Source organism: Caloenas nicobarica, chromosome 8 (genome assembly GCF_036013445.1).
Source record: "Caloenas nicobarica isolate bCalNic1 chromosome 8, bCalNic1.hap1, whole genome shotgun sequence".
Classification (NCBI taxonomy): domain Eukaryota; kingdom Metazoa; phylum Chordata; class Aves; order Columbiformes; family Columbidae; genus Caloenas; species Caloenas nicobarica.
Window position 1 is genome coordinate 29626135 of NC_088252.1, and position 24746 is coordinate 29650880.

The window sequence follows — 24746 nt, forward strand, 5'->3', positions numbered from 1 at the left end:
CTGGGGTACTCTGCCATCTGAAAGGACTATGTTTTAAATGTACTAGAACGAATACGAGAAGCCACAGAAGAAACCCGGGAAAAAATATTCCATTAACATTAGCAGACTGAGATACAGAACGTAAATGCCAAGCACGAGGTTCAAGGCCAGGTAAGCGATATTAACTCTGTCCAAAAGCTGGGCCATTTGATCCATGCAGAGTCCATCTGTACACAATAGCATTTTAATTACCGAGCAGGTTTAATGACTGGCTCACCCGAGTGTCACCGCTGAGCTCGTGCTGCGCGTACAGCACGGCTGCGCGGGGGCAGCTCTGCAGCAGCTGCTCCGCGGCCGCCCCGTGCTGGCCCCGGCGGCTGCAGCAGAGGACGCGGACGGCGAGCCCGGCGCTGCCAACCCCGGCGCTGCCAACCCCGGCGCTGCCAACCAGCGGCTCCAGCGCCGGCAGAACCGCGGCCACATCGACCGACGGGCCGCACAGCAGAGACTGGGGACACGGGGAAAAAGCATTGGTTGGATTTAAGGCAAACTTCACCAAAAAATGCTAACTATAACCTTAGAACAGAAGCTCTGATGAGAATAATTTTGAAATAATATTTTCTTTAATATGTGTTACTGAAATCTGAGAAAGCAAGTTTTAGACTGGACTGCAAATGTAAATATCATTGTTATTGACATATCTTTTCAGTGGTTTTTTTCTTCCACCATTTCAGTGGGTCTTTTATTTCAACTTGTGTACCGTGGTGGGGAAGGAGGAGGGGAGGCCACTAGAGAGAGTTGTTCATGCAAACACGAACATCTACAGAATGGATCCAAGCTGTAAGACTTAAGGGTTTCATACCTGTAGTTTTGAGATATCCTCATGGTAATCTTTATCAGATGGAGATCCCACTGACATTATGGAAGTTACCCATGGGAAAATCAACCCAAAATGATTACAGGAGTTTATCTATAGAAGAAAGAATCAAGTTGCAATAAAATAAATATTTTTGTTAGTGACAATTCCATGTGAAACCTACCACAGTTGAAAACTACTCTCAAAAAGCATAATGTAGGATAGCAGCTACTCTTTCTTCTGATTCATACAATCTAGTAACGAATAAACTGGAAACACTTATTTGATTCTGTATTTCAGATTTCCCATTCAGAATCCTTTATAATTCATCATTTGTGCATTTTTGTCATTTAGTCAGCTTTGTAGAATTGCAGCCACTCTACCTGACAAACTCTCATTGTTTCATTTTAGCCTTTTTTTCTGTCCAGAGCTGAGATTCCTGTTGGAAGCACGTTTGCAGATGTCCCAAAGAGCAGGACTCCCCAGAGCCAGCAACACCTTCTGGTGACTGCACGCTGCCTTATTTCCTTTCAGTCTTCTTTTAAGAGATAAACTGTCCAGAATTAAAATGCTAAGGATAGTATTTGGGTAGATTTTGGAGGGACAACGCCGTCGTAAAACTTCCTCTGAGAGGTTTACTTACCAGATCCTCTGTTGTTTTCAGTGGCTTAGTCTCAGGAAGTTGCCGCTTTGATATTCTCCACACATACTGAGAAATAACCCTCAATAAAAGCTGCTGAAGTATTTCTTCCTGAGAGCACACTACGAGAAGAGCTTCCCAGAAATCCACCAAGAGCTGAGGAACAGTGTTTTCACTGTCGCTACACAACATCTAAGAACAAAAACGTTAGAAGACAGCAAGTTAGCACAGACCACCGTAATTATTAGTAGCAGAAGTCAGAAGAGCCAGGAGTTAAATTTCAGTAGCCTCAGGAAGCCACTGAAAGATCTCTGAGATCAGGGTATGCTCCATTCAAATGAAAGGGTCAAAACAAAGAACTTAATGGAATTATTTTTTTGCTTGATTGAACCACTATTTCTTTCCAGAAGCTCCAGTTTCTGACTGTAGCCATCTCTGACGACCCTCAGCGCCCTCTTTCTGAAGAAATGCTGAAATGTGAGTGAAGGAGCAACCAAGGCTGCTTCGCTTACCCGTAACAACACCACTATGAGAAAAGTAGAAGCAAAAAATTATCGTAGGCCAACCTTGAAAAAGGTGTCTGCTTCTTCCAGTTCCATTTTACTGTTCTCGTGTAAAGCCACCGTGGCTGCCACCAGTAACCCCGGCTGCGTCTCTTTCAGGCGAACAGCGAACTCCGTTGGAACAACAACGCCGTCCTTATGCTGTCTCAGGAGTTTGGGTTGCCCAATGAAGCCGCAAGCCAGTATTGTCTACAAACAGATACAGATCAGGTAAAGAATTCAATCCACATATGGTTCAACTCAGCAAATTCAGTATTTCCTAAGGCAGTGAAGTTTAGACAGAGGAAATGAAGGAAAGTCAGGGGAAGGAAACAAATTATTTCTACTCCTGAGCAACAGGCCATTTGCCTGACACTGACCTGCTTTTGAAATTAGGAGTTACTGTGCACATAAGAAAGACGGGTTTCACTAAGAAATCCAAGACATTCAGTACACGCTGGCTGAAATTTCAATAGACTGTTTTGCTAAATTTCAGTAGACTACGTTGCTAAAGTATGATTTTAATTTTGAAAATACTCCTGAAAGGATGATAAAAATGTTCTGCATGATGTGCAACAATAAGTTGTTTCTGGATATCCGAGTGCTTTTGAAGGTAAACCTGACAAGATACTACTTCCACTTTAAAGACCTAGGTAGACCTAGGAGGAAAACTCAGATTTCACCCCACTATGCATACAAACTGTTTCCTTTCTTTATCTTTCTGAAAGTGTTATTTTTTCTACTTTGCCACAAAATGCTTTTTAAAGGTGAGGTGCAATGGAACATTTTTTGAATAGGTCAGATTAAAAACAAACAAACCCCAGTCACCTTATTCTCTAGATAACATCCGTGCAGTGGAATGTGCATGTTTGCTCACAATATGGCAATTTCACTTGATCGTGCTCCAAATGATCAGAAAGCAGGCGGTGCTGAATATCATTGTTGAAACAGCTCTGCGCAGTTCCCGCTTAGAATTCAATAACTGCTAACTTGGAAAGCTCTCCAGGACCTCTACCAAAGCATGATATCTAACTTTGGAACAGCTATAAGTTTATTTTAAAAGTTTTTAGATCTCTAATATCTCACTCTCAGAGTCTGTATTTCAAGCTCTGTCACCTTAGAATATTCAATAGTCCTGATCGGCCTTAACAAGAAGTAATTTACAGTAATCTCAGTCTCAAACCACATGTGCATCTATGGCAGAGACTGCTCCACTAAAATTTTTCCCCCATTGATGTGTATTTTTGCTTGGATAGCACTGAAGTAGGTTCTGATCTGACCTTAATAAGGGTTAAGTGCTTTGATTCCACATAAGATGGGAAATTGTGTACAGAAACTATAATTTGTGTGCACCATGGACATGCTGCTTCAAGAGCAATTTTATAAGGGCTGTTTGCGTACAGATGGTGTTTTCACGGGCATATCGCATATCAGTTACAGGCAGAGGGCTGTAAAAATGCTGCTACACAAGCCTGCCATACTGCTGAAGAGCACTGGCTCTGCAAAGCTCGTTACGCCCCGGAAACAGCACTGAATGTATCCAGAACAAACACCTTCAGGACTTGCGCTTTGCCAGAAGGCCAGCCCCCCCGCAGCGTGTCCGCCAGCCTGCGGCGCTGCAGCCGCTGCAGCCGGCAGAGCCCAGACCGTGCCAGGAGGAAGAGGAGCGACCCAAAGTTTCTTTTACTGTAAAATACAACTACAAGCCAAACCTACTGACTTGGGCTTTGCAAAGCGTGAACAGCTCATGCTTTCAGCAGACTTTACCTCCTTATAGGAGTCCATCTCATGTTCATACATCATCAGGTCTCCCATTTTCAGAGCCATGGAAGCCTTGGTGAGTGTCAGGACCACTGATGGCATCATCTTTTCTACTTGCTGGAGATACTTCACCGCTGTCAAAGGACACACATTTCTCATGCAGGGGCTGCAGAGGATATGAGGCAGCTGCACAGGGTCAGCAAGACAGAATATCTGGAGAACTTTATTTGCTGATTCCTATTAAAATAAAAGTAATTTGACAGTTTGGACCTTTCTGGATTTACAGTCTTCTATGGCATATGAAAGTATTGCCTTTTTTTAAAATAAACCAGACAAGCACAGCATAGCTATCAAATCACAGTGCCTTTCCTGTCTCTTTCCAGCCCACTGGCAAAAGCAAAGGATCTCTAACTGGCAGTGATATATTCTGAGGTGCAAGGAGAACACCCACCACCACAGCGAATTGTACAGTTTGGCAGTGTTCAAAGAAACTTTGGTTTTTTACAGAAAAGGGAGATGAAAGAAATTTGAGGCAGAGTTCTCCTAAAATGGAAGGGTCTCGTCTGCAAGTGGGAACCAGATCGTTAGCAGCATGCATCATGATAGCCAAACCCATAATATGTTGTCTGAAAGCAGCCCAAAGCATCACAGGTGCTGCTTACTATTTTGTCAACAAAAGCGGGGGAAAAAAAGTGAAAAAGAACAACTATAAAACTAAATAAGCAGCTCAGCATTTTCAAAGAGAATTTAATTTAAAACCAATACACTAAAATCAGAACTAAGTCAATATATTAAGAAAAACAAAACATACAAACTTGTTTCTACCTTAGTCAATTCTTCATTTAAGTCTTCGTTAAGAGAGTGAGTTAAGTAAAATATGAATCCTCTCTCGTATGTCTGCACTTCATCACCTTCTGAAACTATTCTCTTTAAAACTTCAGCCATGGATAAACCTGACATCCTGTAGTATGGCAAAGCAAGGTGGTAATCCTTTGTGTCAAACCTGAGAGCAACAGAGAGGAAGGAAAAAAGGAACAAAACAGCTAAGGGCAACACTTCTGGCACCACCGTTTGTAAGAACTGGAGTGGTACAGCAAATGAAGTTGCAGACACAGCAGTACCTGCAAATACACAGTGGGTATTCAATGGAACGTTGTATTTTGTGTTCAGTGCCAATGAAGACAACCAGATACTGAAGACGTAACTAGATTAAGCTATTTTCGTAGAACATAAAGATTTATACTATATGTGCAATACTGAAGCAAAACAGCAAAGAATGATGGTTTTCATGTTAAGGTTCCATTATTGTAAACGAAAGCTCACCTATATCACTATGACATCTAAAACATACCTGCTGTAGCAGTCTCCTAAGAAGGCACAACTTTCTCTGAATGCTCTTAAAAGTTCTTCTTTCTCATCTGGTTGAAGGAAACTGGGCTCCATTATAGCTGCTCTGACCAGTAAGTGAGCCTCACTTAGCAGATGGATGCAGCTCTCAGTTTTTACATTTTCGTAAGTTCTACTATAATCTACCTAGAACAGACACAAGATATACTTAGGCTGCTGGCAAAAATTAAGAATATACAGGAACAATTCTAATGAGGGCTGCAGCCATTTGAGACAGGACTACGGGCTGTTCATGAGAAATACATTATATTCAGCAACGACATGCATTGGAGATTATTTAACAGTACTTATGTTTAGTCACCAAACGACAAAAGCAGGAGTTGGGCAATACCATTTCTCTGTAAAGCTGAATGGTTGAAACAGTGTTTATAATATATAAATTCCAGCCAGGCTCTGACTCAGAATTTGTCCTGGATTTGATGCTGTCAGTCTTTCTGGGACTAGAGAGAAGGAAAAGAATTGAGTTGTCAGTGTACAAATAAACACTATGCAGCCAAAAAACCCACTCCCTTGATAATTTACATGCATAAATAGGTAAGTTTGCAGGCTAATAAATACCTGAGAGTTAAGTTGTGAATTTAAGTCACAATGGCTAATAACAAAACGGGAATAGGCATGTTCATACACCAGGAACATCACCAAAACCATCTACTACATCTTCTCCTGGGCTTAACACCACGTAGTATCAGATCCTTACATGAAGTAATTCAGATGAGCTAAGATGTTTGCTTGCTTTCTGTAAGGACTTACGGCACTTACTGTTTGCCCCTGCAGCTCTGCTGCTGAGACATGGCGCAAAAACCCAACATTTGAACGCTTGTACTCACATTGAACATATTGGCTGGGTCTGAAATGCCCTAAGGCTAAAACACTGCAGGAAAACACAGTTTTTGTTCTGGGGTTGTTTGTCTGGTTGGTTGGTTTTAACTGTTCTGGGATATTTACATCTTTATTTTGAAATGATGGTGTTAAATAGACTAGTATTTGTTAAACTTATGTTCTTTACAGAAGGCAAAAAGCGTATCTTCCTCAAATGCCAACTATAATCTTTGAAACAAAACAATTTGCAAAAGAAACTGTGCTTTATACAAAGAAACCCACAGTATTCTGAATTACCACTCTCCTTGATGGGCTTACCTTCATCTTCCGAATAATGTCTGTTCCAGGCTTTAAGAAATACTGGTTCAAATAACTCTTCAATCAACTATACCTGTCTCACTTGTGTTAATGAGCTGACTTTAATAAATGTGATTTCTGTTTTATGAAAAGCCCTCAAAAAAGAACTGGAATAGCAGTTCTCACAAATGCCTCTGGCTACATACGTGGTACATGAGAATCCTGGGCCAAAGTCTGATCCTTCTCTTGTCATGGATTTCTGTAGGCATGTTTGTAGCTTTTCTTGGAAAGAACCCTTAGCCAAATGCAAGAGATTTTCATTTTGTGCTACAACACGTTTTGTTGGCCTGTAGCTTCAGTATTCCTACATATTCTTGTTTCACAAGATAAATGTTTTTCCTTCTCAATAGCAGATATGTTCTTAGTAATGTTATTTTAACATTAACATTTAAAATTACATTGTTATTTTAACATTAATTAGTAAAGTTATTTTAACATTACTTTGTTACTTGTAAAAGTTAACTTTTTTACAATCTTGAGTAACTTGTTGATTTCAAGCATTTGTGACCCTAACCTCATTTCTTCTATGTCACTTAATACAGTAGAATTGAAAAAAATGCATGCTTGATTTCTGTTCTCATGCACCAAGTAGGGAATTACTTCCAAACAGTTTTTCCACAGAGGAACCCCTCTTCTCCAACAGCAACAAATTCAGCACTGTACACAGAGCTAGAAATACCATCTCCCCAAGACACAAATCCTTACAGCATCCTTCTTGCAGGCTTTCTTCTTTCAGTAATATCTTCCGTGTCTGCTTTAGTCAAGAGAATAATATGGTTTTTGAAATGACAGATAGCTCTTGGTCCTATAAAAAGCTGCATTCTTAATGTGCAGACATCCAGGGCAACGGGTGGACAAGCCTGCAAAGGAAAGCGATTGCTTTGTAATTTCAGTTAGTATGTACTTTGAGTCTTTATATGAAAAAAAAAGGTTAATATTTGTCCAGTGATCTGACTCTAAAAACATTCACTGGCTTTCCTAACTCTGAGTGCCTGACCGGAGGAATTGTGAGAGACTGAACGAAACCCCCAGAGAACACACGGAAAGCTGAGACTGGAGAAGGGACAGGACAGATTGTGACACGTGTCTGTATTATCTCAGTACCTGTGTGGAGACCAGAGAATACGTGTTTGGCTCCTGAAAATTTGATAATACTTCTACTGTCCTGTGGTTTCTTTATGTCTGCTGTCTCTATGCTCAAAATAAACCCTTAAATGCTAACTTAAAATACACTTCTATCTACCTTTCCTGGTATTTTTATTAACATACATCCCAATCTTTACAATTCAATGGATTTTTACTCATAAGCAATTTAATGCACCAAGGATCTGGCAGCAGAGTTGTTCTTACAAAAACTGTTTTTTCAAGGACACCTGTGAGAGAGAAACATCATCAGCTGCAATAAGGGAAAACTACGCCATTCAGATTGATACAGGAAAGCACAGAATTTAGTTTAGAATGTAAGTGATTTTAGAGCTTTTGATGTTTTTGAAAACATGCTATTAATGGTCTAGAATCTTAAACAATAATAGATTGTTTCATTGAGATATCTGTCGACCATTAAAATACAGTATGCCATAGACTAAAGTAAAATATTAATTTTGGATGTTATTTTATTGGTTCAGCCAATGAAAACAAACAGGATTTCAGAAGTAAACATAAGGAAAGTGTGTGCCATACTACTGCCCCCATCCTTTCAGTGAGATAACAAGAGCTGCACCTTCACGGTCGTATCGATATATGGATCCTCATCACGAGCTGCTGCTGCACTGCACCGCACGGTGAAACACTGCAGGCTCTCACTGGAGGGAAACAAGAAAATGCAGCGAGGGAAGGAAAAAAATGAAGACTTACAAAAATCAAGTAGCCAGGACTACAGCAAATCGGATCGTTTTCCTTCACAGAAAGGGGCTCTGAAGCCCAAGCAGGAGAGCGTGCTGCTCCACCCCGGGAGCCGTGCGGGACACGTCGGGGCACAGGGGAGGCAGCCGCAGAAACACAGCAACGCCACCAGCAAAATCAGAAACGTACCTTGTAATGACGTGCAGGAACTGTGGAGTGAGAACCGCCTGCTCTGACTTCTCTGAATATTGGTAAGTAGAAATCAGTTCCACTGACTTCCCAACGGAGTAGAGATATCCAGCGTGAGGTAAAGAGAAAAAGCAAAAGAGACTCAGTAGTTCTCTCTTGTTCTCAGCTTCCTCTTGGGCTGTCCCAGAACTTCCTAGATGTAACAATAAGAAAGGCATTTTATGTACCTCATAAACCAAAATCTGGTAATTCCATTGCAAGCCTGATGCCTAAAAGATACTATCAAACCTGCTCAGGTTGCAGACTGGTTTTGTAAGTAACTAGTGAAGAGAAAAAGAACTCCACGAAGATCAGTGTACAGGCTGGACCAGTGCACAGGTCAAAAATTTGTAGGTCACGTAATGTCATTTGGAGGCATCTTTAACAAAAGCGTGGCTATAACACCGAGCGAAGAAATTCTACAGATGTAGCAGCATTTGAGAGTCCTGGCAGGTTCATCGCAACTAAACATCCATGGATCTTCGCCTGATCTTAGACAACTGCTTGTGAACTGGGTGGACGCTCCTCCAGACCTGCAGCTGCTGTGCACCTAAATACATCTCCTCAGTTAAGGCAAAGAGGCTTATAAGGCAGGACCTGTTCATAAAGCCACTTGCTGCGTTCAGGTGCTACAGACCCTCCTGTCAAAGACTGTAAATTGCAAGAGAACATAACGTAGCTGGAGTTAAGTGGCAAGCAGCTCATTCTCTTGAGTCAGCACCAACTTAAATGAGGCTTTGCTATGTAGCAGACAGACAACAACCCCAACCTGGGTGAGTGTTTGGTAAAGCCGACTGATAATGTACAGCATCAAATTCTTCTCTTGGTCTGCTGGGGCTTGAGCTAGTGTCTGTTAGTGAAGCCCTAAAATCTGCACTCACCCCTTGCAGTTTTAATTAGAGCCTGCCAGAAAGGTAACCTGTATCTTAATGACTACCAAGGTTTACTACTCTGATTTCCACTGTTGACTAATGAAGGGCAGCCTAGTGTCTTATAACACTGAGGATAATGTTATTAACACAATGTAAGGAGTGAATGTTTCATGATGTAAAATTAATCAGTAGAGAACTCATAAAAGCTGAATTAGTCTTCCTCCTTTGGTGTGGTGAATTGATATTTTAGTTCAAGGTTTATGGAGAACTTGGAGAAACTTAAAGACTTTTTTGTTAATAGCAGTTCAGTTTAAATCATTGAAAAGGAAAGAAAAACCTTACTTTAAAAACAAATCATACAGAAACAGTGTACAAAACAGAATATACAAAGCAGCTCCTTCCTTTCCCAGGCCCCTGTAATACAGGCCAGAACGCATCCACGCATATCCGTATACCTCTCTGGTACACAGGAAGCAGCTGAAGGGAGTGCAGCTTTGTCTCTTCACAAAACCCAAAAGGTGACTGGTCCGGTGTAAAACGTCTAGAAAAAAAAACCACAACAACAAACCAGCAACATGGCACCTCAGCGAGAAATTATTCAGAGCTACTTTGGACAAGTAAACAGCACCACCTGTAACAGGCACAGCCAGGGACCGCTGAGTTCTTGCAACCAAAAAAATCCTCTTTCTCTGCTTCTCTACAAGACGTGTCAAAGTTTAGGATCACTGGAAGCCATGCTGCAATTGATTTGAACCTCAATTTAACCTTATTCTTTTCCTCTCTCTTTGTTCAACTGAGCTATATGTAACACGGTGCCATCTCCAATCCCACTTTTCTTTCCTATTATGTGTCATCCTTTTTCCTGTTTGGCTTCGGAATTCACTGCTGGACTGTGACATCAATTCTTCTTCAGTTTTGCATAGAAGTTTAATGGCTTTGATTGCGAACAAACAGAATAGTTTCTTAGTGCTCAGGATGACTTGGTAAATGCCCTTTGCTGGCTGGAGAAAGTGAGAATATGGGGTTTTTAGAGGTACTCAAAGAAGTATCGCGTCACCTGGAGTTGATGAAAGCTGCAGAATAACCAAGCCAGACGGCAGCACCGTGATGAAGGTCACACAGACTGGACTGATGACCAGTGTAATCCTTCAAAGTGGGCTTCTCTAAACTAACAGAATTTGACACATGCTGCTTCACAATAAGGTGTGTAGAACTTGTTTTTGCCAATTCAGCATGAAAGTATAAAAACTGTGGGTGGTCAGACAATGGAACGGGTTGCCCACAGAGGTGGTGGAGTCTCAATCTGTGAAGATATTCAAAACATGAGCGGTCAGGATCCTGGAAAACCTGTTCCAGCCGACCCCGCTTGAGAAGCTGCATCAAAGCTGCATCAGGGGGGTTCAGACTTGACATTAGGAAACTTTTGTTTGCCGAGAGAGAGTTCAAACACTGGAACAGGCTTCCTAGAGAGGCGGTCAACGCCCCAAGCCGGCCAGCGTTCGAGGGGCATTTGGACAATGCCCTTAGTAACACGCCTTAACTTTTGGTCAGCCCTGAAGTGGTCAGGCGGTGGGACTCGATGATCGTTGCAGGTCCAACTGAAATATTCTATTTAAAAATGGGCTTTCTTTGGTATCACATTATTTCCTTAGTGCGGGAAAAACAACCAATCAACCAACCCCCTTTTAAAAACCTCAGAAGTCAACATACCAGGATTTCTCTTTCAACAAATGTGAGCCACAGCTCATTTGGGTTTCTTGTAGTAATTTAACCCATAAATGGGAAAATACATTTGTAATACCTGAAAAGCAGGTAGCGTACTTGGAAGCGCTCTGTGTGTTCGGTGGGTAACTCGGTGGACTCCAGCGTGACGGGGATCTCACATCGCTCGCTCTCTTCCCCAAGCAGCTCCACTGGCTTCTGACATATGATGAACTCATCTAATTCAAGCTGCAAAGCGTGTGTTGAAGGGCCTTCATCTTTCACACCTTAACAATGGAAATGCTTTATTATTTGTTCAAACCATTCCATTTAGCAGTAAGAAAATTATATGACCCAATAACAATTAAATACTCCAATTACAGGTACCTAGCTAGCACTGAGAACAATCCTTCATTTAAGCCTCAACAGTCTGAATACTGAAGAGTCAAGATTTCTGAAAGAACAGGTAAACTGCTCATTATAAGGTAAGCCCAAGGAAAACTGTGCTGCAAATGGCTGGCCATCAAAAATGTCATTTGGTTGGAGAGGTTGTAAGAACGAAAAGGCAGCTGTGATAGAAAGCTGTATTATCTTAAACTCAAATTCTGGAAAGGAAATCCTAAGAGGACTCAGAAAGTAATCTCAACTTTTCTTTTTAGATTTTAGCAATAAAAACAACTAGGGGCAGGATGCCATTATCTGAGTTGAGATCCATCTTCACTCACTGAAGAAAATTCCAGTTTATATTTTCCCTGACAAGTCTTACTTGTCTTTAAATTTTTTCTAGGTACAGTTTCCATTTCTAAAAGACCATCCTTTTCTCTTTTAAGTTCCTTCAATTATAAATGAAGGATTTTCCTATGGTTTGTTGGTGTTCAACTGATAATTTTGGGAAGGTGGGAGTTGATTAGATATGGATTGATTTCTTGTAATACGTGGGAAAGGAACCTACTGAGTAAGTCTATTTCTGGGATCTCTAGGATTCTAAGGCAAGCCCCTGAATAAGAAGACAAAAGACTGAAAAAGGAGAATTTGCTGACACCTTGTTTATGCAGGTTCTGAGCCTACTAACAGATACAGAAGTGCATACGCATCGTCACAGGAGCATTCCTAAATGTGCAAGCCGGTACGCATGGCCCATTTCAGGGTTCACAAGATGCCTCTTCCATTTGGCCTCGCACCTGTCCCTTAGAACAGACACCGTTATTTGGGCACTGGCACTGACGGGATGGTTTTTTCTGAACACAGCACACAGAACTACTACTGCTTTGATTTGGCCTGTGGCGGCACCCCAAAAGAGGGACCTAATTCCGCGTCTGTAGAGGCTGCACTATCCTGAAAGTGTCTGCAGAATGACGGCACATTTAAGTGTTACCTCCAACTGCAGGTGGTGCAACTTTTCATGCACTAGAATATTAAATAGTCCTACAATGATCTGGAAATGTTTTCTGAAGGGCAATGATCTCATTTGAGCCTACTTTGAGAATAACAGGAACCAGCAAATTCTTGGAGAGAAAAAAACCCAAAATTCTGTACGTACCTGCATCCACAGGCTTTTCTAGTGCACTGCCCCTATGTGCACATCGCTCTGTCCTGTCTGCGCTTTGCTGCACCAGCTCCAGTTTCAGGATCAGAACATCCAGCTCTGTTGTTATGGCTATGTGTCTGGCACAAAACGCGACTTCAGCGGGAATCAGGTTATCGATGTGTAAAATTAAGGAGTGTTCAAAGTCTAACACAGTCAAATTCTGGTTTATGACCACATACTTCAAGCAGAACATGACTAGTTTATTTTTGCAGCCCACAAGAAGATCTCCACTTACAGGGCAGCATGAAATGCAGAGCGGAGGATCCGAAAGTGGCATTTCCACAATTGACATCTGTTCTTTTAAGGTTTCTCTGTATGACTCTTCCATCTTGTGACCAACCATCCGAACACAGACACGAGAACTCCCTGCAGACATGCATCTCCAGTTCATATACGCTCTTAGGAAAGTCGCTTTGCCTTTTTCTTCAATTGTCACCAGATAGTCTCCTTAAAAGAAAGCAGCGGTAAGAACACATGACACCAGTTTTGAGCTCTTCACCAGCTGTAGCCCGCTACAAACATATGAAATTCACAACTCCTACGTAGAATTCCAAAACCAGTTTTAATCAGTTTTTCCGTAATGAAATTCAAAGCACAAATTTATTTGCTGGGTGGAACACACTTCAACATACCCTTAAAAAAAAATAAAAGGACTTATAAAGGGCTTATAGATTTAGTTTCAGACTAACTCCCAAGTGAATCCACTTTGCGAGTTGAGATTGCAGAAAAGGTGTTTCCCCTCAGGATCCCCATTAACGAGAAACTGTTTTTTTCTCTAAAGATCCGGAAGAGCCACAGACCCACGCAGACCTGCAGGACCGCCTGCAGCGACCGCCCGCCCCGTGCTCTGAAGCAGCTGCCCGGGGCAGGGGCACAGACCCCGACCGGGCCGCAGGAAAACGGCAGGAAAAGCGACGCGCTGCGCGGCGCCCCCCGCCCGGCCCGGCGGCTCCAGGCAGACGCGCCCGGGGAGCGGTGAGCGGGGCAGCGGGGCAGCGGCGCGCGGGGCAGCGGCGAGCAGGGGAGCGGGGCAGCGGCGAGCAGGGGAGCGGGGGAGCGGCGAGCAGGGGAGCGGGGCAGCGGTGCGCGGGGCAGCGGCGAGCAGGGGAGCGGGGCAGCGGCGAGCAGGGGAGCGGGGGAGCGGCGAGCAGGGGAGCGGGGGAGCGGTGCGCGGGGCAGCGGCGCGCAGAGGAGCGGGGCAGCGGCGAGCAGGGGAGCGGGGCAGCGGTGCGCGGGGCAGCGGCGCGCAGAGGAGCGGGGCAGCGGCGCGCGGGGCAGCGCCAGGCCCGCGGCGAAGCCGCCGCCTGCCCGGGGGCCCCAGCGCCTCCGCTCCGCACCCCCCCGCCCGGCGGGGCCCTTGGGCCTCCCCGCGCAGCCGAGACGGGCCCGTCCCGGCCTCACGCTCCCGGCCCCGGCGGCACCCACCTGCCCGGCTGTGCGCCATGCGCCGCACGGGCCCCAGCGTGGCGAAGGCGCCCAGCGGCTCGCAGCGGCCCTGCTCGCGCACCGCGAACGCCTCCACCCTGCAGCTGCCCGCCGCGCTGGCCACGAACAGCACATCGCGGCCGCAGCAGAAGTGCGCCGGCTCCTGCCTGCAGGGCACCACTCGCTGCGAGCCGAACGGGTGCAGGTTGTACAGCTGCACCATGGCCCCGCGGCCTCCCGCGCCCACCGGCACTTCCGCGGGGCGGCCTCGCGCCGGGACACGCCTCGTGCCGCTGCGGGGCGCTCTGCGCGGGCCCGTCAGCGTGACGTCACCGCTGTGGCGGCTCGGGAACCAGCAGCGCGGCGCGGGCGCGGGAACCAGCAGCGCGGCGCGGGCGCGGGGCCGCGTGTGCGGAGCCACTTCCCCGGGCGGGTGGCGCGGAGGTGCAGCCAGAGCGCACCCGGAGGCGGGAGGTGCAGCAGCCGCGTCGCTCATCAGGCTGCTGTAGTCGCGCTTCTTTCAGTCTCCTGGATGCAAAAGCAAATGAATTTTTGGTTTTAAATACAGCAATTTTTCTTTAGAACTCCATGAATTGTGGATACAGAGCATGCTTTACAGGTATTAATTACAGGTACTTCTGAAAATCTTTGGGCGTCTTTAGCAGATGTAGCCCCTTTTCTCCTTCCTGGTTTTGTGGAACATGCAGGGAAGGGGGTAAAGAAAAAAAAAAAACCACAACACGCAACCCCCCCCACACCTCTTAAGTTTTTTTTTTCTCCTTTTTGGGATCCAGGACTAAAAAATAAGTGGGTGAGCAGTTCTTGCCTGAGTGTCCTACAATTTAACTGTTTCCAAGTGTCTATAAAGCTTCATTCATTTGAACTTACTGTTAAAGGATTTTTTTTTTTTTTACTAGGCCAATCTAGGAATGTCAAACCCCAAAACTCTTTTTAAAGCAGGTAACAGATCTGCTCTATTACTTTGCCTGAATCAAATGCAGGGGGGTGCACTGATTGTAAAATTTTACATCTTCCTCTGCAAAACGTCACATCCTTGTTTTTTTCCAAGTATCAGGTCTGTGTTTGAGCTGTTCTAAGTGCTGGTCCTCTTCAGAACCGTGAACAGCGGGGGCCATAACGAGTCAGGTGAATCCCTCGAGCACAGCATTCCTCAGTTAACTCTGGAGATCTGCACACGCTGTGACACCAGCCTCCCTGGGAAACGTCTTGAGGAAACGTGAGGTTCCTTTGTATTGTGTAGACAGGCTTGGAATAGTAATGGTGGTATTAGTACTATAACAGCTTGTAGTAGAAGCAGTTTCCTTCTTGCGAGAAACCAAAAATCAGAGAGGGGATGTCTCAGAATGTGTTGGGATCACAGGAAAGTGCACACAACATCCTGATTTCCTCTGTAATTTGCACTAGATGCTACCAAAACCTGCAATCGCAAATGGTCCTCACTTGGAAAGTACACACACAAATAGTTAAGATAGAGAGTAGAATCTTTGAAACTTTATTTGAAAACAATCAAACAAGTGAACAGGGTTCTGCAATTCCTTTTTTGGTTTTTAATATTTTTTTTCTCAGACTTTAGTTTTCTAAATATTCATCTCCTTCTTCAGCCTCTGCTTCTACTGCATCTACACCAACTTCTTCATAATCTTTCTCAAGGGCAGCCAGATCTTCACGGGCTTCGGAAAACTCTCCTTCCTCCATTCCTTCCCCAACATACCAGTGCACAAAGGCACGCTTGGCGTACATGAGATCGAACTTGTGGTCGAGGCGAGCCCACGCCTCAGCAATGGCAGTGGTGTTGCTCAACATGCAGACGGCCCGCTGCACCTTGGCGAGGTCACCACCCGGCACCACGGTGGGAGGCTGGTAGTTAATGCCCACCTGCAAGAGAACAAACGAAAACCTCCCTCAGGAGCGCTAAGGCTTAGACATTTCTGTTAACAATTAAAAAGCTATGGTTATGAACAAGTAAAATAGCTTACAGTTATTTTGCACTTTATCCAAATATTTAACAGGGACGTTACAATATTGTACACTGACTGTTGGCTCTGAATACTATGCCATTTCTAATAACTCAAACATCAAGCACTTAAAAAGCTGTGCAAGTACCTTGAATCCAGTTGGGCACCAATCCACAAACTGAATGGTGCGCTTAGTCTTGATGGTAGCGATAGCTGCATTGACGTCTTTAGGAACCACGTCGCCTCGGTACAACATGCAGCAGGCCATGTATTTGCCGTGGCGAGGGTCGCATTTCACCATCTGGTTGGCTGGTTCAAAACACGCGTTGGTGATTTCAGCCACCGATAACTGCTCGTGATAGGCTTTCTCAGCTGAGATCACAGGGGCGTATGTTACCAGAGGGAAATGGATTCGTGGGTATGGGACAAGGTTAGTTTGAAATTCTGTCAGATCTACATTGAGGGCTCCATCAAAGCGCAGTGAAGCTGTGATGGATGAAACAATTTGCCCAATTAGTCGGTTTAAATTGGTGTAAGTGGGACGTTCAATGTCAAGGTTACGACGACATATATCATAAATGGCCTCGTTATCTACCATGAAGGCACAGTCAGAGTGCTCTAGGGTTGTGTGGGTAGTTAGGATTGTGTTGTAAGGCTCCACTACTGCCGTGGAAACTTGTGGTGCTGGATAAATCGCAAACTCTAGTTTAGATTTTTTGCCATAGTCAACTGACAGCCTTTCCATGAGCAGAGATGCAAACCCTGAACCGGTGCCTCCTCCAAAACTATGAAAGATAAGGAAACCTTGCAGCCCTGTGCACAGATCAGCCTGTAATGGGGTGGGGAAAGAGTGGGAGAAAAAGTTATTAATGATTTCAGAGAAAGCAGTATTAAAAGAATCATTCAAAACTATTTCTTAAGTTTTTTAGTTTTACGTTGTTATAACATAAAACCAGCATTCTTGAAAGGTGGTTTTCCTTTTTTCTTGCATGTTTTCTACTCAAAAGTACCAGTTCCTCTACATAACTTTTTTCTGAATAGGAGTATTTTAATATTTAAAAATCGCTTTGTCTTTGATGCCATTTTAATACTGCTGTAAGCACAAGTGTGCACCACTGTGACAAGTTGTTATAAGCTACAGCAGAGTTACAGCTTTGGAATGTGTTTTTGTTCTCATTCTAGCTTTCAGTAATTATCAAATAGATGTTGAAAACATTTTTTAAGTTTTTGTAATTTTAAATAGACAATCACTGTTTCACTTTGAATCATATCAGCGTACATGAGTTTCTGACACTGCAATGTCAAGATAAAAAAACCTGGAGAAGTAATTAAAATTGCAAGCATTCAACCAAAACCTGAGCTTCAGGGTACTGTAAATATTTTGTGTGACACAAAATGGCACGACTCAAACTGAAAATAGCAAACAAACAAAAAAGTATAACACCATTGTTACACTTGTTTAAGGCTTTTATAATATTTCTGAGGTATCCTTAAAATACTTTCAAATAACGGTATTTCAGAGCCTAAAGAATTTTAAGTTTTACTGACTGAATTTTTATTTAAGTGGGGTAAAGGGAGCAAGGATATAAAAGTTTTTGTTTTGTTTTGAACAATCAACTATGTACAAAATTATTAGGGAAAAAACACAGCAAGCTAGCATTATAATTGGCTCTAGAGCTGCACAAATTATTTTAAATACTGACTTGCAGCATGAATTCTTACCAGTTTGCGAATGCGATCTAGCACTAGATCAACAATCTCTTTTCCAATGGTATAATGGCCTCTAGCATAATTATTGGCTGCATCTTCTTTCCCAGTAATGAGCTGCTCAGGATGGAATAACTGCCTATATGTGCCTGTACGTACTTCATCTACAAAGAAACAAAATACCACAATATAAGTCGGATCTGTTTGGTTTTATGTGTGCTGCCTGGTGCCTACACACTGAGCACATGTGTCACAACACGCAGACAGCGTCCCTGACCATACACAGCTTGTCTGACACCTAAAAAGTTGGCATGAATGCAGCCTCTTTGTTGAGGGGAAAACATCAGGCACTCACACAGCAGTATTCGTACCCGAGAACACAGAGGTCATGCAGAAAACTACGTGACAGGTACAGGCAAGATTCCAGACAGCAATTAAACAAAACTCTGGATGCAGTGCCGCAGTCTAGAAAGATTATCCAGACTGTAAAAAAGTGGTGGTGTTTTCCAAATGCTGTTACCTGTAGACCATTATTTCATTTCTTTCGAATAACAATGACCTCAGCTGTCCAAACAGCACCCAGACACACATCTTTTAAGATCTATAGTGTTCTGAACAAACAAAAAAGATGGTAGAGAATCTGTAAGGGATCTTCACTTTTACGCTTTAGATCTTTAATGTTGGGTACGTACCAACCACAGTCGGCTCTAGGTCCACAAACACTGCTCTGGGAACATGTTTGCCAGCTCCTGTCTCGCTGAAGAAAGTGTTAAATGAATCATCTCCACCTCCGCTAGTTTTATCACTGGGCATTTGACCATCAGGCTGGATCCCGTGTTCAAGACAATACAATTCCCAACACGCATTGCCAATCTGAACACCAGCCTGACCGACGTGGATGGATATGCATTCACGCTGCAAATTAAAAACGGAACGATAATGAGATGTGGAGCTGTCTTCTCGAGTTTATTCTCTTAATAACTACCTATCTGTGGGTTGTATCTTTTCATGATATTTCTCTGCAGTACTCCCTGGTTGCTCCTGAGTGGCAATTTCACTGATCAAATTGTCTGCTGCTAGCAAGACTCTACTCACCTTAGTTGTACTGGAATATATCACCTTAGATACTAGGCAATCTTAAAGACAACATAATCTCTATGAACACATAAGGTGAATATAGATTCACTATTCCTTACCACGTGGCATGTATATTATATCTTTAATATATCTTTTTCACTTTCCTTTATTTTTGCAAAATTTATTTATATAATATCACCAAATTTCCTTGATTTATTGCCAAGTCATATATAGGGCACCTGTTGCAAAAATACTTCCTGCACAGTACCACTTCACAGCTTCATCAAGACTTCTGCCGTCGTTTCCGTGTTCTAATCCCCCCCGCGTTCCCGCCGCCCAGCCCCCGGCGCGCGGCCGCCCCGGCGCGCCCGCAGCCGCGTGCAGCTCGCGGCAACCGCCGCCGGCCGCAGCACGCGGTCGCACGCCGTTGGCTGCCGCTCACGCTCCTCGCCGCTGATTGGCCAGGCGCAAGCCCTCGGCTTCGCAAGCCGCCCGCCCCGGAGCAGTGAGCGACCCGCGCGCTGTGCGCTCCTTTCCCGCCGTTTCCCGCCCGCCGGGGCCAGGTTTCAGTCGGCCCGTCACCCCTACGCGCCCGCTACGGACAGACTCCCGTTGCTTTCCTACCAGTCCCGTCTCACTAGCCAGTTGTTTTGCCTCAACTCCCTTGAATTATTGACTCTTACACCAATTTCTCCCCTTCTCCCCAGCCCTTCTGCATTACTGCTGCCGCGGAGACCTCACGCAGAGACTGCCTGCAAGTTCTGCCGGAGCAAATGCAGCCACAAACTGCCCGGACTGCGGCAGGAGAAGTACTCCCCGATACCCTTCCTCTCCCCAGCCGCGAGGACCCCGTTCCCCACCATGATGCCTTGCTAAGCTGCGGAGCTCCGGCTGGCCACAGCGCGTCCGCCGCCGGCTGTCTGAGGGCACCAACTGCCGGCCGCTAACCGCCGCAGCGCCCCGCCCGCGCGCGCTGCCTCCTCATTGGCTGTCACCCGGGCGGCCTAGACCGCTGATTAGCTGAGGGCGCTCTTCTCCCCACGTGGGGCCATGATTGCCACATGCTGTCCTGAAAGCGCGCGAGGCGAGGTGACCGCAGAGGGCGGGGCCTGAGCCGCGCTGGGCGCGGGCGGCGGCTCGAGGCAGCAAAGGGCCCGGCGGGGAGCGGGCTGTGGTGAGGAGACCGGCGGGGAGCGGGCCTGGCGGGGAGCAGACCGGCGGGAGCGGGCCGTGGTGAGGAGGCCGGCGGGAAGCAGAGCGGTGGGAGCGGGCTGTGGTGAGGAGGCCGGCGGGGAGCGGGCCTGGCGGGGAGCAGACCGGCGGGAGCGGGCCGTGGTGAGGAGACCGGCGGGGAGCGGGCCTGGCGGAGAGCAGACCGGCGGGAGTGGGCCGTGGTGAGGAGGCCGTGGTGAGGAGGCCGGCGGGAGCGGGCCGTGGTGAGGAGGCCGGCGGGGAGCAGACCGGCGGGAGCGGGCCGTGGTGAGGAGGCCGGCGGGGAGCAGACCGGCGGGGAGCGGGCTGTGGTGAGGAGGCCGGCGGGGAGCGGGCCTGAGGAGGCCGCGGTGAGCGACCGGCGCGGGCTCGATGTGGGCGGCTGCGCTCAGGAATCCCTTTAGCAGAAAAAGCCCAGTAGTCGGGCAGGTGCCGAGTTGAGGTGAGCACATAGTTGCTTTCTGGAGTAACAGCCATGATGCAGGTGGGATTTTTTCCCTCTTTCTCCCTTTCCTTTCTGTCAAAACTTATTTTCCAGCGGTCAGCATATCTCCTGTAATGCTCCCCATGTACCATTCCTACGGGGAGGTTTTTCCTGGTTGGTGTTCCTGTAAATGTCAACATATTCTTTCCCTGTGAATTATATCCTTGCTCTGTATTAAAAAAGGTGCTGTGCTGAGCAAAATAAACTCTGTTTCATAGGTCTGCCCACAAGACTCGATTTCAGGTTATTGGGGTAAATTTCTGCTTCTGTACAATATGCAAACTATCTATCTGTGGTTGTAGGAGAAAATACAACCCTACAAAAGGAACTACAACAGTAGTGTTTTGGTGATGTTGTTTGGGGTTTTTTTGTTTAAGATTGGAGCTAGAGGATTTTTCTGTGAGATTTCAGTTGTTTCAATGCAAGCTTTGTGCAACTTTGTATGAGGTTTTTCATAACTTCCAGCCACTTGCGTTTAAAGCTACATCTGAGGGAGCAATTTAAAACAAATTAATGCCCAGTTCCTGCCTTTTTTTTTGTTTTTTTCTAACAAGCCTTTTTAGAAAAGCAGTTCATAGCTGCTAACTGATGCAAATATGGCCACATTCTTACAAAATGGATTTTTCCCTGATGTACTCAAGAACCTAAACTGTAAGATTTTTACTATGTTAAGTTTCCGTTAGCTTTGTAAGGTCAATACTGCTGTGGAATATTGAGCTGAAGGAGCTCTATGGCATGACTTGCTTTCAGTTACACACAATATTTTGTACATAATCTAAATATATGTGTGTCTGTATCTCTGGTTAGGCTGTGGATTAGGCTGGTTTATTGCCAAGTTCTTCAATACATAGAGGACAGGTGTGAGCAAATAAGGTAACCCTCGCATACATACAGTCGTATCCACAGTTGAGACTGGTGTTAGTCGTGACATTGTATTCGAAGTCAGATACCAAAGGCTGAAGGCTCCTTTATAATGGAGCCTTTCAAGCCCGTTTTGCAGAACAGTCTTACAAAGACAAATTCACTGTGCAGTAAAGATGGCCTAGTTTATGGTTGAAATTTGAGTTTGACCTTAGAGTTAATTTAAAGCCCAGGACAGGAGAGTTTTAAGAGGTAGATGTACAGCTTGATTCTGAAAGTCATAGGCCTATAACAAAGATTGCCATGATAAAAGAAAATGTAATTCTGTCAAGGGTGTTGGTGCTTCATCCACCCTGAATCTCACCTTCAGCAGCGTGTGTAAGGAGGCCCTTTAAGATGCGGGTTTAGAAACACGAAAGGAATTTGAAAATAGGCCACATTTGCCTTTTTTTTTTTTAATTTATTGTGTTCATTTTTAAAGATGCCAGACACTTCATTGTGTCCAGTTCTTTATGCTGATTTACATCCACACAATCATTGCTTTTTATTGTGGGAGCTGTAACTCCATTTTGAAGTACAAAAGTTGGTAAAATATCTAATGAAAGTTAAAAAAAAAAATCTGTGTTTGAATTATTTTACAGGAACATTGCATTAGAAGGGCTAGCTCTAAGTATAGGCACTTGATTGTGTAAAGTCCGTGCTTCGGTAATACAAAGCCTGGAAAACCAGACTGGGAAGAATCAGCTATTGGGCAGAAGCCGTTTCTGAGAAAAAGGTGGTACCACCTGCAGCAACAGTGTTTGCACATTTGCCTGGAATCATCTTTCCTTGGGAGCAGGTCGCCCGAGTCTCCTGGGCTTGTCACTGCTGCTGTTTGTCCCTCTTCCCTCCCTTTTGTTTTTCTGGAAGGGATGCAGGGAAAATGATATATTGCTGACAGTGCTGGGAAGTGACAGATGGGTAATATTTAAAAGGTGGCCATTTTTGGACCAGCCCCTCAGTGCATGCAGGGCAGAAAACCAGCTTGGAAGGGACTATACCTTTAGTTTTGTTTAGACAACATTGTTTTAAGGTAATAGAAATAACCAAGGCAATACATGTAAGTTTCTGAAAGTGATAGTGTCCTTGACTTCAGTGTTTGAATTTTCCTTGTGCAAATTGTATCTGACAGAGATGTGCTCAGTGCATGCTTGCATCTGAATTGTACCTGTGTTTGTCCGTTTCAATCCTGAAGTATACTGGAGTAGTAAAGGTTGACAGACTATGTATTAGAATAAAACTTTATGTCCTTATTGCATCTCTTATTTCATTGAGGGTCCTCCGATATTTTGGTTAAGAATTTTTTTCTTTTTTTCCTTGCTCCCTCCCATTTCCTATTGCAAGTCCTTTTGCATTTCTTTTAAACTTCTTTTCATACATTTTAATTTTCTTACTATTTAATCTCTAAATGATACCTATACTGCTGTAAACCATTAGCTGGTTATTTGGAGCCAATCATAAGGGCTTATTTTTTACTTTCCTGCAGTAAAATGGGACTTTGGGTACAGGCCAAGATGGGATAGGGGTTAAAATTCGGGAGGGCAAATGTGGCCATGACATCAGTTTTAGCACTCCATCGTTCATGGGTTATTGTTATTTCCAGTCACTTCCTAGCTAGTGACAATGCTTATGAGTGTGTAATTCTTAATTTTTCATCAATATGCCTAATGCATTTTAATATAACTTTAGGCAAGACATTGCTTGGACCCCTCCTCCTTATGAAAACTCTTTAGTATCATTCGAGTGCTGAGCATCTTGTTTGGAGAAACATATAGTTACTCATAAATTACTTAGTGGATGAGGGAAAGGCTGTGGATGTTGTGTACTCAGACTTCAGTAAGGCTTTTGGTACCATATCCCACAACATTCTCCTGGAGAAGCTGCAGCTCATGGCCTGGACAGGCGTATCTGTGATGGGTAAAGAACTGGCTGGAGGGCCAAGACAAAGAGTCGTGGTGAGTGGAGCCAAATCCAGTTGTTGGCTGGTCACGAGTGGTGTCCCCAGGGCTCAGTACTGCTGTCAGTTCTGTTTATCTCTTTATCGATGGTCTGGGTGAGGGGATCGAGTGCACCACTAGTAAGTTTGCAGATGACACCAAGTTGGGTGGGAGTGTGGATCTGCTCGAGGGTAGGAAGGCTGTACAGAGGGATCTGGACCGGCTGGATTGTTGGGTTGAGGCCAATTGTCTGAGGTTCAACAAGGCCAAGTGCCGGGTCCTGCACTTGGGTCACACCAACCCCATGAACGCTGCAGGCTGGGGAAGAGCAGCTGGAAAGTGCCTGGAGGAAGAGGACCTGGGGGTGTTGGTGACAGCAGCTGGACATGAGCCAGCGTGTGCCCAGGTGGCTAAAAAGGCCACCAGCATCCTGGCTGGTACCAGGAATAGTGTGGCCAGCAGGACTAGAGAAGTGATTGTGCCACTGTTCTCGGTGCTGGTGAGGCCCCACCTTGAATCCTGTGATCAATTTTGGGCCCCTCATCATAAGAAGGATGTTGAGGCACTAGAGAGAGTTCAAAGGAGGTGATAAAGCTGGTGAGGGGCTGGAGCAGAAGTGTGATGCGAGTGGCTGAGGGAGCTGGGGGGTTCAGCCTGGAGAACAGGAGCTGAGGGGAGACCCTGTTGCTTTCTCCAACTGCTTGAAAGGAGGTTGGAGAACGGAAGGTGTTGGTCTCTTGTCCCAAGTAGCAAGTGACAGGACAAGATGAAATGGCCTCAGGTTGTGCCAGGGGAGGTTTAGATTGGGTATTAGGAAAAAATTATTCCCAGAAAGGGCTGTCAGGCATTGGAACAGGCTGCCCAGGGCAGTGCTGGAGCCGCCATCCCTGGAGGGGTTTAAAAGGCGTTTAGACGAGGTTCTCAGGGACATGGGTTAGTGCTAGAGTTGGTTAGGTTATGGCTGGACTCCATGATCTTAAAGGTCTCTTCCAGCTGAATGATTCTATGATTCTAAATAGAGTATGCCTTAATTGGCAGAGAGATTTAAAGAATTATTATAATTCACTAGTAAATATTAGAAACCTAGAAAATTTACAAACACGTGGACAGTATAAAAATACTATAAGCTAGCACACCTAGTAAAGAAGCCACAAATGCAATTACTGAAGAAGGTGGTTTTGAAGGTTATAGTGGTTTGCAGTGGAGAGGTTACACATCTTCCTTGTGAGGCTACAAAATGCCAGTAGATCTGATAGCATGGTGGGGTTCCATTGATCGGTACCTGTTGTTGATTCATCAAACTTTCTTACCATATGAGCTATACTAATAAATAATGACCCTTAAGATCTAATACTCGTTATCTGTTCCTTTGTAGTGTAGCATTTTTTTATAAGAAAATTGCTATTCTCATTTAATCTCAGCTGCATCAAGAAGAG

At 44.8% G+C, this 24746-nt stretch overlaps 2 protein-coding genes and 1 long non-coding RNA gene across 5 annotated transcripts in view; 1 reads left to right on the forward strand and 2 right to left on the reverse strand.

Annotated features, from left to right (window-relative positions):
• Nucleotides 1–14279, reverse strand: part of HPS3 (HPS3 biogenesis of lysosomal organelles complex 2 subunit 1) — a 17461-nt gene extending 3182 nt beyond the window's left edge. The window contains exons 1-15 of one of the 3 annotated variants that reach the window (XM_065640537.1): nt 14018–14279; nt 12545–13039; nt 11105–11291; nt 9759–9844; nt 8393–8585; nt 8082–8163; nt 7067–7221; nt 5517–5625; nt 5130–5311; nt 4604–4781; nt 3785–4015; nt 2042–2227; nt 1479–1667; nt 842–949; nt 257–487 (exon numbers count right to left, since the gene is read on the reverse strand). In XM_065640537.1, the coding sequence (XP_065496609.1) occupies nt 257–487; nt 842–949; nt 1479–1667; nt 2042–2227; nt 3785–4015; nt 4604–4781; nt 5130–5311; nt 5517–5625; nt 7067–7221; nt 8082–8163; nt 8393–8585; nt 9759–9844; nt 11105–11291; nt 12545–13039; nt 14018–14240 (2835 nt within the window). In that variant the 5' untranslated portion in view covers nt 14241–14279. Of the gene's footprint in view, nt 1–256; nt 488–841; nt 1389–1478; nt 1668–2041; nt 2228–3784; nt 4016–4603; nt 4782–5129; nt 5312–5516; nt 5626–7066; nt 7222–8081; nt 8164–8392; nt 8586–9758; nt 9845–11104; nt 11292–12544; nt 13040–14017 lie in introns of those variants that run through there. The other 2 variants (XM_065640538.1, XM_065640540.1) reach the window with 2 other exon arrangements.
• Nucleotides 455–3913, forward strand: LOC135991731 (uncharacterized). The gene is made up of 4 exons (XR_010606544.1): nt 455–1797; nt 1883–2051; nt 2138–2248; nt 3452–3913. It is a non-coding gene; the product is annotated as an uncharacterized LOC135991731 (long non-coding RNA).
• Nucleotides 14280–15607: 1328 nt separating the features above from the next.
• On the reverse strand, nt 15608–18528 carry LOC135991698 (tubulin alpha-3 chain-like). The gene is made up of 4 exons (XM_065640504.1): nt 18393–18528; nt 17716–17864; nt 16142–16822; nt 15608–15913 (listed from the first exon to the last, which is right to left on the reverse strand). The coding sequence occupies exons 1-4, from the start codon at nt 18511–18513 to the stop codon at nt 15608–15610; spliced, it is 1257 nt and encodes a 418-aa protein (XP_065496576.1). The 5' UTR covers nt 18514–18528.
• Between the last annotated feature and the right edge of the window lie 6218 nt (nt 18529–24746).